The sequence below is a fragment of the Melanostigma gelatinosum genome, assembly GCF_949748355.1.
Source record: "Melanostigma gelatinosum genome assembly, chromosome: 5".
NCBI lineage: Eukaryota > Metazoa > Chordata > Actinopteri > Perciformes > Zoarcidae > Melanostigma > Melanostigma gelatinosum.
Window position 1 is genome coordinate 28185668 of NC_136638.1, and position 14960 is coordinate 28200627.

General features: G+C 44.8%; 1 protein-coding gene across 1 annotated transcript in view; it reads left to right on the forward strand.

The window, feature by feature from the left end:
- The window catches only part of mgat4b (alpha-1,3-mannosyl-glycoprotein 4-beta-N-acetylglucosaminyltransferase B), a 65319-nt gene extending 51628 nt beyond the window's left edge, over positions 1–13691 (forward strand). The window contains exons 9-15 of the mRNA XM_079268225.1: positions 3009–3139; positions 3273–3380; positions 5935–6128; positions 7618–7696; positions 8215–8302; positions 10089–10201; positions 12897–13691. Coding sequence (XP_079124351.1) covers positions 3009–3139; positions 3273–3380; positions 5935–6128; positions 7618–7696; positions 8215–8302; positions 10089–10201; positions 12897–12920 — 737 coding nt within the window. The 3' untranslated portion in view covers positions 12921–13691. The remainder of the gene's footprint in view (positions 1–3008; positions 3140–3272; positions 3381–5934; positions 6129–7617; positions 7697–8214; positions 8303–10088; positions 10202–12896) is intronic.
- The last annotated feature ends 1269 nt before the right edge of the window (positions 13692–14960 follow it).

Here is a 14960-nt window from a genome sequence, read left to right on the forward strand (position 1 = left end):
TCTTCAAACCTCGTCTGAATCCTGACGTCCTGATTTGAGCTCTTTGAATAGAAGTGAGTCTCTCTGAGAGTCTAATTGGTCCTCACAGAGATGGAGAAACACCAGCTCACTCACACACCTCTCTCCTCCAACTCTTCCTCCCTGTGATGAAGCTTCAAATACACAAAGAAGACTTTCATTTTCTCACTGAATCGACTCTTCATCCTGAAGTCTTCATCACAGTCATCATCGCTCTCAGCCAATCGACTTAACCAGAGTGTCCAAACCTCAACATTATCACTCAGACATTAAATATGTGAAAATATCTGAATTGTTTTTTTAAATGTCAAGAAATGATTATTAAAATACAGAATAATATGAGTAAAATAGTCCTCCCCCAGTCCTCCCCCCCAGTCCTCCCCCAGTCCTCCCCCCAGTCCTCCCCCCAGTCCTCCCCCCAGTCCTCCCCCAGTCCTCCCCCAGTCCTCCCCCCAGTCCTCCCCCAGTCCTCCCCCCAGTCCTCCCCCAGTCCTCCCCCCAGTCCTCCCCCCAGTCCTCCCCAGTCCTCCCCTAGTCCTCCCCCCAGTCCTCCCCCAGTCCACCCTAGTCCTCCCCCCAGTCCACCCTAGTCCTCCCCATAGTCCACCCTAGTCCTCCCCCCAGTCCTCCCCCAGTCCACCCTAGTCCTCCCCCCAGTCCTCCCCCAGTCCTCCCCCCAGTCCACCCTAGTCCTCCCCCAGTCCTCCCCCAGTCCACCCTAGTCCTCCCCCCAGTCCTCCCCCAGTCCACCCTAGTCCTCCCCCCAGTCCTCCCCCCAGTCCTCCCCCAGTCCTCCCCCCAGTCCTCCCCCAGTCCACCCTAGTCCTCCCCCCAGTCCTCCCCCCAGTCCTCCCCCCAGTCCACCCTAGTCCTCCCCCAGTCCTCCCCCCCTAGTCCTCCCCCCAGTCCTCCCCCAGTCCACCCTAGTCCTCCCCCCAGTCATCCCCCAGTCCTCCCCCCAGTCCACCCTAGTCCTCCCCCAGTCCTCCCCCCCTAGTCCTCCCCCCCAGTCATCCCCCCAGTCCTCCCCCAGTCCACCCTAGTCCTCCCCCAGTCCTCCCCCCAGTCCACCCTAGTCCTCACCCTAGTCCTCCCCATAGTCCACCCTAGTCCTCCCCCCAGTCCTCCCCCAGTCCACCCTAGTCCTCCCCCCAGTCCTCCCCCAGTCCACCCTAGTCCTCCCCCCAGTCCTCCCCCAGTCCACCCTAGTCCTCCCCCCAGTCCTCCCCCAGTCCTCCCCCAGTCCTCCCCCAGTCCACCCTAGTCCTCACCCTAGTCCTCCCCATAGTCCACCCTAGTCCTCCCCCCAGTCCTCCCCCAGTCCACCCTAGTCCTCCCCCCAGTCCTCCCCCAGTCCTCCCCCAGTCCACCCTAGTCCTCCCCCCAGTCCTCCCCCCAGTCCTCCCCCAGTCCACCCTAGTCCTCCCCCAGTCCTCCCCCCAGTCCTCCCCCCAGTCCACCCTAGTCCTCCCCCAGTCCTCCCCCCCTAGTCCTCCCCTCCAGTCATCCCCCAGTCCTCCCCCCAGTCCACCCTAGTCCTCTCCAGTCCTCTCTAGTCCTCCACCAGTCCACCCTAGTCCTCCCCAGTCCTCTCTAGTCCTCCCCCAGTCCACCCTAGTCCTCCCCAGTCGTCCCCCAGTCCTCCCCTAGTCCTCCCCCAGTCCTCTCTAGTCCTCCCCAGTCCACCCTAGTCCTCCCCAGTCCTCCCCCAGTCCTCCCCAGTCCTCCCCCAGTCCACCCTAGTCCTCCCCAGTCCTCCCCCAGTCCTCCCCAGTCCTCCCCCAGTCCTCTCTAGTCCTCCCCCAGTCCTCCCTCAGTCCTCCCCAGTCCTCCCCCCAGTCCTCTCTAGTCCTCCCCAGTCCTCCCCCAGTCCTCTCTAGTCCTCCCCCGTCCTCCCCCAGTCCTCTCTAGTCCTCCCCCAGTCCTCCCCAGTCCTCCCCCCAGTCCTCTCTAGTCCTCCCCAGTTCTCCCCCAGTCCTCTCTAGTCCTCCCCAGTCCTCTCTAGTCCTCCCCAGTCCTCCCCCAGTCCACCCTAGTCTTCCCCAGTCCTCCCCCAGTCCTCCCCAGTCCTCCTCCCCCCAAACCTCTCTGACCCCGTTGCAGACGTTGTGCTCTCATCACTTCATGGTTGTGAATCGGACTCGCTGGATTAAATCAGACGGAGAGCTTCAGGCTCCGTAATTCAACTCTTCAAATCTGAGTTTTTACATTTTTCTAAGTTTAGCTTTCTGTCCGGCTTCGTTTCAGGTCTGCAGGGGCTCGTTTTTGTTGGTTTTTATTTTTACTTTTTATTGTGTTGCCTTCGGGGGCTGAAATGTCCAAACACATCAGAGTGGACCTGAAGGGGGCGGGACCAGAGCTGAGCTCCATGTCTCATTGGTTCAGTCTGTTCAGCTCACTTCATGACCTTTAATTCATAAGGAAGGTTTACCTTTCAGCGGACTCTGTGCTCTAACGGATGAATAAATTAAGACAGTCAAGATGTCTGGTTCTCAAGTTCACTGGATATTAATGAAGCTTTCCGGGTTAAATAATAAGCTGTAGTGTGAAGGAGAAGAAAAGGAATATAACCTCATTCAAAAGTTTAAAATGACCAATAATGTTTTTTTTTTTACAATAACAGGAAATATTTAAATAATATATATAAATGAATAAATATAACCATAAAACAGTAAAAACAATCAATAAAAGTCATGTTAAAAATACACCAAATAAAGTAAAATGGAGGTGATAATATTAATAATATTTATTATTATTACCTTTCATAGAACCATTTCACCAAGTGCTTCACAATCGTTAAAAAGAAATATATATATATATATATATATATATATATATATATATATATATATATATATATATATATATATATATATATATATATATATATATATATAAGAGTAAAAACAATCAGTAAAGGTTAAAAGTACATCAAATGAAAGTGAAACAAAGATGGAGGGCATAAACCAAACCTTCTTGTTCTCTGACAGGAAAGATGTTCAAGTCTCTGGACCTGTCGCTCATCGTGGAGTTCATGTTGATGTTCTACAAAGACAAACCCATCGACTGGCTGCTGGACCACATCATGTGGGTGAAAGTGTGCAACCCAGAGAAGGACGCGGTGAGCAGCCGACCTCCTCACGCATCACCTTTACCTGTGGAGCGACGCTGGTGTTCTTCTGCAGGAGGTCGTGATGCTGTTGAAGTGAAGGTTTTGAACAGATGATGAAAGTCTGTTTGTGTGTCTCCATCAGAAACACTGCGACAGACAGAAAGCAAACCTGAGGATTCGCTTCAAACCGTCTCTCTTCCAGCACGTCGGCACTCACTCGTCTCTGGCTGGAAAGATACAGAAACTCAAGGTACTGAGTGAGTGAGTGAGTGTGTGTGTGTGTGTGTGTGTGTGTGTGTGTGAGAGTGCGTGTGTGTGTGTGAGAGTGTGTGTGTGTGTGTGTGTGTGTGTGTGCGTGCGTGTGTGTGAGAGTGCGTGTGTGTGTGTGTGTGTGAGAGAGTGCGTGTGTGCATGCGTGTGTGTGTGTGTGTGAGCGTGTGTGTGTGTGTGTGTGCGTGCGTGCGTGCGCGTGTGTGTGTGTGTGTGTGTGTGTGTAGCCTTCAACAGGGTGATGACATCAGCCAGCAGCAGATTAAAATGTAGATGCTTTCGTCACTTTTCATGTTTTATTTAAAGGCACATTTAGTTTAAAATGTTTTGATTTCTCGACTTCAATACATTCACTAATTTACATTTTCACTGGAATTACTATCACATTTAAATTTGGCAAATAATTTCATTCCCAACAGCAAACATCTCTAAATGTGTTGTTGTTTAAAAAGGCCAAACATTACACTCTCTGAAGTATCAATGAAACCATACAGCGGTTAAACGATTATAATTATTATAATTCATTATTCTGTGACGTGCACAACCTTGGATTATAGTCCCCAACCAGGATTTATCTGCTCTGAGGTCAAATTTAGATCTGCACTTGTGTAACTGAAATCATAATAACACACACTTACTGGATTATTTATACCAAAATCATGTAAATAAATGATTTTTAAAAAGATGTATTTTTCTTTTGTCCCGTCTCTAAAACAGAAGGCTTAGTCGGCCACATTGTGCTTGAACCTGGTAGTTCTGCACAATTATATCAAAGTTCTATAGTTACATAATATTATTAGTATTATACTTATTTAGACTCCAGTGTTGGATTGTTCTGGACTTCTCTGATCCAAACATTTCCAATAACTGCAGAGTGTTTTAAAGTCCAAAAGAAACATCACTTTATTCATGTTAAAGGTTTTATCCATGAAGGAAAGTTTATTTAACAAACAAAAAAGTCTCTCGTTTAATACGCTGATGTGCATTATTCAAACTGAGGATTTTGTTCACGGATTTATAATTTATTTTAGGGTGATAATGTCAGAAAATAGGCTGGGGGGGGGGGCAGCTTTTTTTTAGACATGAGTAAACCACGGTGGAGGTTATGGATATCCGGGGTCGGGTCGCGCTGGCTGACCCAGACTTCCCTCGCCCGCAACATGTTGGGATGGATAGCATCGTGCAAATAAAGCCCGTGTGACGGTTTGGAAGGGATTGATGTTTCTGGCAGAAAAACTCATTTCACAGTCGTGCACTACTTCGACCTCCAACCTCTTACTTTTCACTTCTGTACAAAGGGACACAATATTTCACATGTCGGTACTGAACGTTGGCACTGGATGCAGATCTGAGCTGAGCAGAATCGTCCAATGTGAAGGTGTTCTCTCTCGGATTCCTGGGCCGGTGAAATGAAACTCTACAATATATATTTGAGCTGTAGCTGAAGATCAAAAACTGGTTGCACTGGTCAGCTGTCAAGAGTCAAGTGTAGTGAGTTTGAAACAGAGGTTCAGTAGAAGTTCAGTCTCTGGAGAGATTGAAAGCCTCTGCAGTCCCAAACACAAACTGCAGTATGTCACAGCGGTGGCAGCAGGAACGTCTCGGCCTCGCCTCTGATTACGGCGTTAAGAGCGATGGATATTAGCCGCGCCGACTGCTGCCGCAATCTGGTCCGATCGATTGGATATTGATCCGGCCGTCCCCGGACCAGCAGCCCCCTTGATGTGGAGATTGAACCACGGAGGCCAGGCCGGCGTGGAGCCGTGTACAGATGGAGGCTAAGCAAAACTATTACCCTCCAGCCTGAAACGCTCACCGTGGTTTTAGTGAGAAAATCAACCGAGTTTTAAAAGTTAAATTGGAAGAATTAAAGTGGAAGTGGGGTTTATTCGTCTGTGGAGAGTTAAGACAAGAGATTTGTTCAAATGTGAGAAACGTCTCTGGAAAAGTGACGCAGAATGACACCGTCACACTACTTCCACCGGTGTTTCTTACAGTGAGCAGTAATCACTCATCGTTGTCTCGTGAGGACAATCTCAATTGCTTGAGTGATTCCCCAAAACAGGCTAAACAAGTTAAATGTTAAGTCAAGGCCTAAAACAGTGACGTTCACCTGGATAAGTCACCGGAAAATGATTTTTAAGGTCAGTATTTGGTCACTCAGGGACAAAGAAATGCCTCTTAAAGTGCATCAAGATAACACTCTCAGTCATGCTTCTTCTGCTCGCTTGTATCTTTCGTGTCTGTGCACTGAACTGAAACTGGATTAGTCATCAGCAGCTAGCAAGGCTGGCAATGATACCAGTCTGTGTAAAAGGCTGGTCCAGGATGACCAACTGGTCATATTATTTTGTGGTCAGTGCACAATACTGTCATCTTCATCTCTCCGAAAATACAGAGAGGCAACACAAACATACAGTAGAACATAACTCCGTGATATCTAAATCTACTTATCCACATTAAAAGCATATGCGACTGCATAAATTCACTAGTTTAATAACATTTAAACTCAACAAAACTACGATTTGTTCCAGGATAAGGACTTTGGCAAACAGACCCTCCATAAGGGTCACGCCAACCCGCTGGCGGAGGTGACGACCAGCCTGAAGACCTACCAGCACTTCACCCTGGAGAAAGCCTACCTGGGGGAGGACTTCTTCTGGGCCTTCACGCCTGTATTGGGGGATTTCTTACGGATACGATTCTTCACACCTGTCCGCATCGAGAGGTGGGTACCAGGGAGCTATATGGTATAAGGTCTTAAGGTTGTGAGGGGTAGATAATACCAGGACATTACAGGTTATTGGGGATACCACAGATTTCTAGAGGTTAGATGATATGAGAGGTTCCAGAGGATACCAGGTTATAATGAGGGTGTACTACTGGGTAAATGGATTTAAGGGCAGCAAGGGGCCCAAGGGTTTACAATGCCTCAGCGGGTACTAGAGTTGTGGGGGGTACCAGATGATACTAGGACATTACAGGGGTCTCAGAAGGCACTAAAGGTTACCTTGTCAGTGCAAGAGTTGTAAGGGGTACCAGAAGGTACCAGGACATTACAGGGTAATAAGGAGGTACTAGGTTGTTACATCTTGCAGCATTTCGACGGAGAAAGACACATTACAGACCCGACAACGTGCTAGCGGATGTTACCATGGAGCTACTGCCTTCAGAAAACGCTAGTACTTATAGTACAAACCTTATCTTCCTCTTCCGTAAGCCGTCAACCAACGTTTGCGTAACTGAGCTGTTCTCATTCTCGATCGTGCGCTCGGTCGCAGCCATTAAGCACAGCAAGTCCGCTACTCACACACCATGTCTTCCACCATATATACATAGTTTTTGCAATTTGCAAAGGCTAAAAATAAAAGGAAAATAATATAATATCAAAATATAAAGGGAGAAACACCTTTAGTGTGTCAGAATATCATGTGGTTACCATGTGTCCATTTGGGTCTCCAAATGTCCTTTTAGAGCTCCGCCTGGATCTCTTCATGAAGAAACTCTGTAGAATGGTCATACTTTGTCCAATCTTCTTCAAATTTGAGGCAGTTGTTCACTGATAGTGTAGTTACAGCCCTATACTGTCCTTTACCTGTACAGATACAGCCACCGGCAGTTATTTATACTGAAAGATACTTTTTTATTTTATGCGGACAAAAATCTTAAATTTTTACTGACTCCAAAGGCCCACTGCTCTGTTTCTGTATGACCTACAGGTTGTCTGACACGTTTGATGCATACAGTCAGAGTGGGCCCCGGGACACTTTGTCCTTGAAAAGTTGGGCCCCGAGGTCAAAAAGGTTAAGAACCCCTGCTGTAGGGTACTTAGAGGGTACACCAGGGGTCTGGGGTGTAAGGCAACAAGGAGTTACGGGTTATGAGGGGAACCAGGGCCATACAGGGTACTGTGGTGGTACTAGTGGTTTACATTGTCTCAAAGGGTACTTGAGGTTACCTTGGAGGTACAAGAGGCATGAGGGTAAGATACCAGGTTACTACAGAGTACTAGGGGATACTAGTGGGTTCTCCAGTCTCAGGGGTATCAGAGGGTACCAGAGGTTCCATGGTGTGAATTGAGTCCAAAGACGTAAGAACAGTATAGGGTACTACAGGGCACTTGGGGGTCACATATACAATCACAGTAAAGTACTACATACAGTATATATCACATTTTAAACTCACCTTCCCTGTCTTTGTCCTTCTTCTTCGCTCAGGTATTTCTTTCGGAGCGGGAACATTGAACATCCGGGCGACAAACTCTTCAATACATCAGTGGAGGTTCTGCCATTCGACGTGAGTCTTTGAACCCAGTCACTGAACCAGTTCACTTCACTAACAGACGTACTGGATGTTGGGTCTGTATCTCATATTGGTGAGAACAGGCTCAGTGTGGTGGATCATGGCGTCTTCCTCCTCTGTGGTCGACTGTGAGACGAAGGCTGATTAAGACCAAATGTCAAAGCAGGACGGAGGGAGATTTACTGGGATCAACCTTAGCGGGAGGAAGAAAAAGAGATGAAAATCTAAACATCCATCCATCACCCATCCATTATCCATTATTCATCCACTCATCCAGTCATCCATGGATGTGGATACTGTTGTCATGCTGATGGACAGACCTTTTCACCAAACTTGTGAGCCACAATGAAACAAATGACAAAATATTTGAGTATGTAGTTTTGACAAAGCAGCCTTTAATACATAATGTTTGTGCAGAACAAACAGCCTTTAATTGGACGTTATTTACTGTTCTCTTTATGTATAATTAATAGTGACATGAATATGAGGATGTGTTTGTGTGTTTTTGCCAGAATATTCAGGCGGATAAAGAGGCCTTGACGGAGGGGAGAGAGAAAACACCAAAGTACCATCGGACAGAAGACGGATTCATCAGAATAGGTGAGTTAACGGGACACGTGGACACCGCGGGTTCAAATCCCACAGCAGCTGCTGAAGTGTCACTTTTCTTTGTACGTTTGTACCGTTTTGAAGCCTCGAGTTTGTCTTCTTGGCCGTCACCATCTTGCTTATTTGTACATAATTGTCTGCTCAATACAGATGTTTCTTCATCATCTTTCAGAAACAAATTCAAATGAATGAACTAAGATGTACTTTAGCACCATATATACACATATATATATATATGCTTTTCATGCACATCACCCTTTCAGAGGAAGTAATCCAGTTTAATGTGGATTTTGGGATTCGACGTGTGGATAACCTTCCGGTTTAAACAGAACAATGTAAACATATGAAGCATTTTCTGACCTTTCAGTCCAAAGTATTTGAATCCACCTGGAGAAAGTCAGGAAAATGAGGTTTGTAAGAAACAAGAGGTATGAAGGGAAGGAGAGTTAATCTGACATCATAAATTACCAGCAGCTCTTTATCTCCCCTCATGAATTTTTCAGATGAGTCGGCGGATCGATCCGTCCGGCTCTCCTTCACTCTATTAATTCCAGCTGCCTGCCTTCAGATGTCCTGCACAGAAGCCGCTCAGATCACATTATTCTGTCCCTTAAATTACCTTTAAATGTCTCTTCTTAAATTTTAGATTCAGGTTTAATCCTGATTTTATTCATGGGCACCGAGGTATTTTCAGGCATTTCTGCAGCTTTACAGGGTAATTAATGGATTAATGATTTACACAAAGTCCATTCAATGACTCCTGATCAATGACTCGGTTAGATATTATTTTAATTGGCTGTAAGAGAAGCTATAAATTGCTCCACCACTTTGGTCCAAACTCATTTCGTCCACACAGTCATGCTCTAATACAGACACATTTTAACATCTGTGTCTGAGTGATCTCTGTTTCTGAGAAAAGCTCTCAGGCAGTTGTACTCATGTCTCTGGATATTGAATATAAGCCATAATACCCACAATACCATCAGATAATACCCCGTGATAAACAATAACACACACACACACACACAGACGCTGCTCTTTGTTGGGATTGCGGTCACACACTCGTACCTGAAGCATCGCTGCAGACATGATAATTCCAGAAAGTAAATCCTCAGAGGGATGACTGCTCTGTTGAGGTGAAGTCACACCTAAACCTTCACTGAGCTGGAATACGACTGAACACCGGCGGGAAAACGAATGAATGTGAGATAACAAAAGAAAAACAACAGTCAAAGAGGAGAAAAACATCAGTTCATGGATGAATGGTAATGGCCTCAATTACCCATAGTAACCTTTTAATCTGCTCAAAAAGCATCAACATTGTTTACATTATTATAAATACATTAACATTATTACGAATACATTAACATTATTATTACTTTATTAACTTAATTACATCTGGACGCAACAAATGTTTTTACTGAAACAATGGCTTCAACCATCCAAATATTTAAAGGTTCTGTCAATGGATGAATTGATGAATGGACTAATTGTTGAATGGACTAATTGATTAAGGATTAATGGAATACTGGTTCCAGCTTTACTTGTGATAACTTTCGGGGAGGTTCATTTATAACTACACATTCTATTTTATAAATATGTTTCATATGTAAAAATCTTACTTATTAAAGTAAGTCAGGCTTTCAGATAAATGTAGTGGGGTCGAAGTAGAAAGTACCTCAAATCTGTACTCCTGTGAAGTACTCAAAGGTCAAGAAAATATCACAGATTCTAGTCCATCAGGTTTATTGATCTCATTGATCTTCATCTCTTTTAGGAACGTTCAAGAACGGGATCGCGGAGGGGGAGGTGGACCCCACCTTCGGGCCTCTGGAGGCCATGCGACTCTCAGTGTTGACGGACTCGCCGGTCTGGGTGATCCTCAGCGAGGTGAGACCGCCTGGACTGGAACCAGATTAAAACCAGTGTGACCCAACTTGGTTCTAAGTAGGATATTCAACATTAAAGGCGTTCCAAAGAGGGTTGTGGAGGTTCCAGAGGTGGTTTGAGGGGTTCTGGAGGAGGTCTACAAAGGCTGCACAAGTTTCAAACAGGTTTTCTGGGTTCTTGAACGGGTCTTGGATGCATCTTGGAGAGACTTCAGTAGATTTCAGTGATGCTGTGGATCAAGAGGCCCTTGAAGAAGTCCCAGGGACTTTGACAAGTTCTCTAAATGTTAGAAAAGTGCTTGATAGGCCTCCAATGTGCCTTGATAGCGGTTGAGTACTGGAGTATGGTGTTGGGGTTCTTGGACTGTCTTTCTTAATGTTCCATGGATCCATGATGGGGTCCCTGACGAGGTTATTGAGCTCAAACAGGTGCTGAAGCTGTGATTGTGTTTAATCAAGTTCCTCAGATCCTCAGATCCTGATTACTTTGACTATCAAGGATGTTACAACTTCTATGTCGAGATCCAAAGTGTTGAGTTCGTGAGGAGGACCGGGGGGTTGTTTTGGGGGAGGGGGTGGTGTTGCTAAGGTGCTATTAGCAGGTTTTGCTGTTAGGGTGTACCAAATGTTCATTCAGAGGAATCATTTGTCCAAAGGTTGTTTATGATGGGGTGCTGGTGTCCTTGAAAAGATCCCAGGGACTTTAAAGAGGGCTTCAAGTCTCAAAGACTTGTTAGGAATGCCATTTTAGGAGTGTGTAATAGGATTTCAAGGGTTTTTTTGGGGGGGGGGGGGGGAGTTACAAGAATTCTTGACGAGGTTTTAGTGGTCCCAGGCATCCTTCAAAATCAGAGGGTATTATAGAAGATTCTCGTAGTGCTGGAAATGAATGTTTGATGGGATTCCAGGCGTCCTTGAGGGGGCTTCCTGATGCTTCCAGTGGTCCGTGATGAGGTGTAAAGGGTTCTTTAGAAAGATCAGATGTTGAGGTAACAACCTCTTAAACGTCTGGTTTCTCTGCACATTCACATTCAGCCAAACAACGTAATCCTTAAAGACTTAAGAGTCCAAATTAACTGGAAGAGTCCAATTATCTTTTGTTTTAATGGAAGCAAACTGCCCTCAAAGTAGTGCTGGTGTGAAGGATTAGTTCACCAAAGAGCAGGACTGACCCCTGACCTTTCTTTGAGGAGCAACTGTGTCCATGTTAACCCTTTAAAGAACGCTTTAGTCTGAGGCTTTTTAAAAGTGGTGTCACGGACCGTTGTTGATCCGTACTGACCCCCTCACAGATTAATAACTCAGTCTATCTTTAACCACCACAGTGTAAATAAAGTTTAAATGTTAACCATCAGTGTAAGTAAAGTTTAATCGTCAACCATCTCAGTGTAAATAAAGTTTAATCGTTAACCATCTCAGTGTAAATAAAGTTGAATCGTTAACCATCAGTGTAAGTAAAGTTTAATCGTTAACCATCTCAGTGTAAATAAAGTTTAATCGTTAACCATCACAGTGTAAATAAAGTTTTAACGTTAACCATCACAGTGTAAATAAAGTGTGTTTCTAGTCTCTGATCTCTGATAATGTTTCATTGTAAACAACCAATCAGTGTTTAAACCAACAGGAGGAGAGCTAGTAACATTAGTAGCACTGCTAACGGCTAACCAACAGGAGGAGAGCTAGTAGCATTAGCAGCACCGCTAACGGCTAACCAACAGGAGGAGATCTGGTGGCGTTAGCAGCACCGCTAACGGCTAACCAACAGGAGGAGAGCTAGTAGCGTTAGCAGCACCGCTAACGGCTAACCAACAGGAGGAGAGCTAGTAACGTTAGTAGCACCGCTAACGGCTAACCAACAGGAGGAGAGCTAGTAGCGTTAGCAGCACCGCTAACGGCTAACCAACAGGAGGAGATCTGGTGGCGTTAGCAGCACCGCTAACGGCTAACCAACAGGAGGAGAGCTAGTAGCGTTAGCAGCACCGCTAACGGCTAACCAACAGGAGGAGAGCTAGTAACGTTAGTAGCACCGCTAACGGCTAACCAACAGGAGGAGAGCTAGTAGCGTTAGCAGCACCGCTAACGGCTAACCAACAGGAGGAGATCTGGTGGCGTTAGCAGCACCGCTAACGGCTAACCAACAGGAGGAGAGCTAGTAGCGTTAGCAGCACCGCTAACGGCTAACCAACAGGAGGAGAGCTAGTAACGTTAGCAGCACCGCTAACGGCTAACCAACAGGAGGAGAGCTAGTAGTGTTAGCAGCACCGCTAACGGCTAACCAACAGGAGGAGAGCTAGTAACGTTAGCAGCACATGAATATGAAATAGATATTAGAGATGAATTATGAGCTGTTTACCTTCCTAACACAAGCTCTAAGCTCATTATTATACTTCATTAACAACAATAATGAAGAGATTTGTTTTAATCAATAAAAATACAATCTATTATTTCATTATCATTTGCATTGTGTGTTTTTATGAAGAAAAAAACACTTTAATATGGATCATCAATGTTCTGTAATAAGTATCAATGTGATTGTGGATCTTTAAACATGCTATTTGCTTTTTTCTTTTGTATTTAAAGTATTTTAAAACCTGCTGAGCTCTACATCCTCATACTGGTTTAAACTGGATCATTTACCTGCCTCCTGTGTGCTGACCCTGGTCTCATACTGGTTTCTCTGGTCTCCCCTGACTCAGATCTTCATAAAGAAAGCAGAGTGAAGCTCTCTGAGGCTCTCGGTCACCAGATCCTCACCAGATCCTCACCGGTGGTGCCACAGCGCCTCCGTCTGGCAGGACCTCGCCGCTGCACGCGGATCACAGACTAAAAACTGGACTCAGACGATGCTGTTGGTTGAGAATCTTGTATTTATGTGTACATACAGGAAGGTAGATGTTGAAAACACTGGTAATCGCCACGTCCTCTGAAACCTGCTGCTTCAAAGACTCAAAGACTCAAAGGCCTCTATCTTATCTGCAGACGGTTGGTCCGGACCTTTCTACCAACACCCCCCTCCTCCTCCCCGGCTCACCCCCCCACAGTGACCGTGTATGTGCATATATGCATAGAGATGTACACACTTCATATGAATGCCCTCTCAGTGTGTCGATGTGTGTCTGTAGCTGCTGTTCAGAAGTTTGCCTTAACGAAGACGAAGAGCAGCGAGCCCTGGACAAAAGTACCCAGAATCCTTTGCTGCGACCTCGGCCTTGAAACTACTGACGACGGCTGGTGTTTTACTGTTTCAAAGTTTTAGGTTGTTTTATTTCAAGTTAACTGAAGCCTCTTTACAGACGTTCTACTTCACAGTACTCTGATGTACTTCACAGTACTCTACTGTTCTCTGTTCTACTTCACAGTACTCTGATGTACTTCACAGTACTCTACTGTTCTCTGTTCTACTTCACAGTACTCTGATGTACTTCACAGTACTCTACTGTTCTCTGTTCTACTTCACAGTACTCTGATGTACTTCACCGTACTCTACTGTACTCTGTTCTACTTCACAGTACTCTGATGTACTTCACAGTACTCTACTGTACTCTGTTCTACTTCACAGTACTCTGATATACTTCACAGTACTCTACTGTTCTCTGTTCTACTTCACAGTACTCTGATGTACTTCACCGTACTCTACTGTACTCTGTTCTACTTCACAGTACTCTGATGTACTTCACAGTACTCTACTGTACTCTGTTCTACTTCACAGTACTCTGATATACTTCACAGTACTCTACTGTACTCTGTTCTACTTCACAGTACTCTGATGTACTTCACAGTACTCTACTGTACTCTGTTCTACTTCACAGTACTCTGATATACTTCACAGTACTCTACTGTTCTCTGTTCTACTTCACAGTACTCTGATATACTTCACAGTACTCTACTGTACTCTGTTCCACTTCACAGTACTCTGATATACTTCACAGTACTCTACTGTACTCTGTTCTACGTCACAGTACTCTGATGTACTTCACAGTACTTTAATGTACTTCACAGTCCTCTACAGTACATTACAGTGCTATTATATACTACAGCAGTCTAACATACTCTGCAGTACTTTACAGTACTATATATTACTCTAATGTACTCTACAGTATGCTACAGTACTCTGATGTACTCTATGGAATGTAAAGTACTTTACTTTAGTTTCCTCTGCTGTCTTGAGAGATTCACGTCTTTTCTTTCTTTGTAGTTTCAGTCTCTTTTTTGACTCTTGGTAAAACAACAGTCTAGTTTCATTTGTATTTCTCTGTAAAGACGTCTTTTGGATTTTGTGTCCTCGGATTATTATTTTCTCTCTGTTTGTTCCCTCGGTTCAGTTATTAGTTCCCTCAAATGATGTAAATGTTTCCATCGAATTCTAAACGATGAGTCCTCAAGTGTTCAGACGATGAACAAGGTTTAAAATCCTGAATAAAATCAAACCAAGACTTAAAACTAGCAACTAAAGAACTCAAATTACGATAAAGCCAGTTAAACGATGGTTTTATGAGACTTTCACAATTTAAAAGCAGACAAAATAATATTGAGTCACCTTCAAATGAACAAATCCATTATCAGTTATTGATTATTATTAAAGTGTTGGATTAAAGAAAATATTTCTTCCAACTCCTCCATGACATCACCTCTTCTGTCAAAAACACAATTTTTGGGCTTCAAATGAGAAACTGAGCGTCTCTTCAAGCTTCAGGAAAACATCCCGAGTCGTCTCTTCTCTTCTTTGTAAGATGCACTGGAACGCATTGCTATAATCTTGT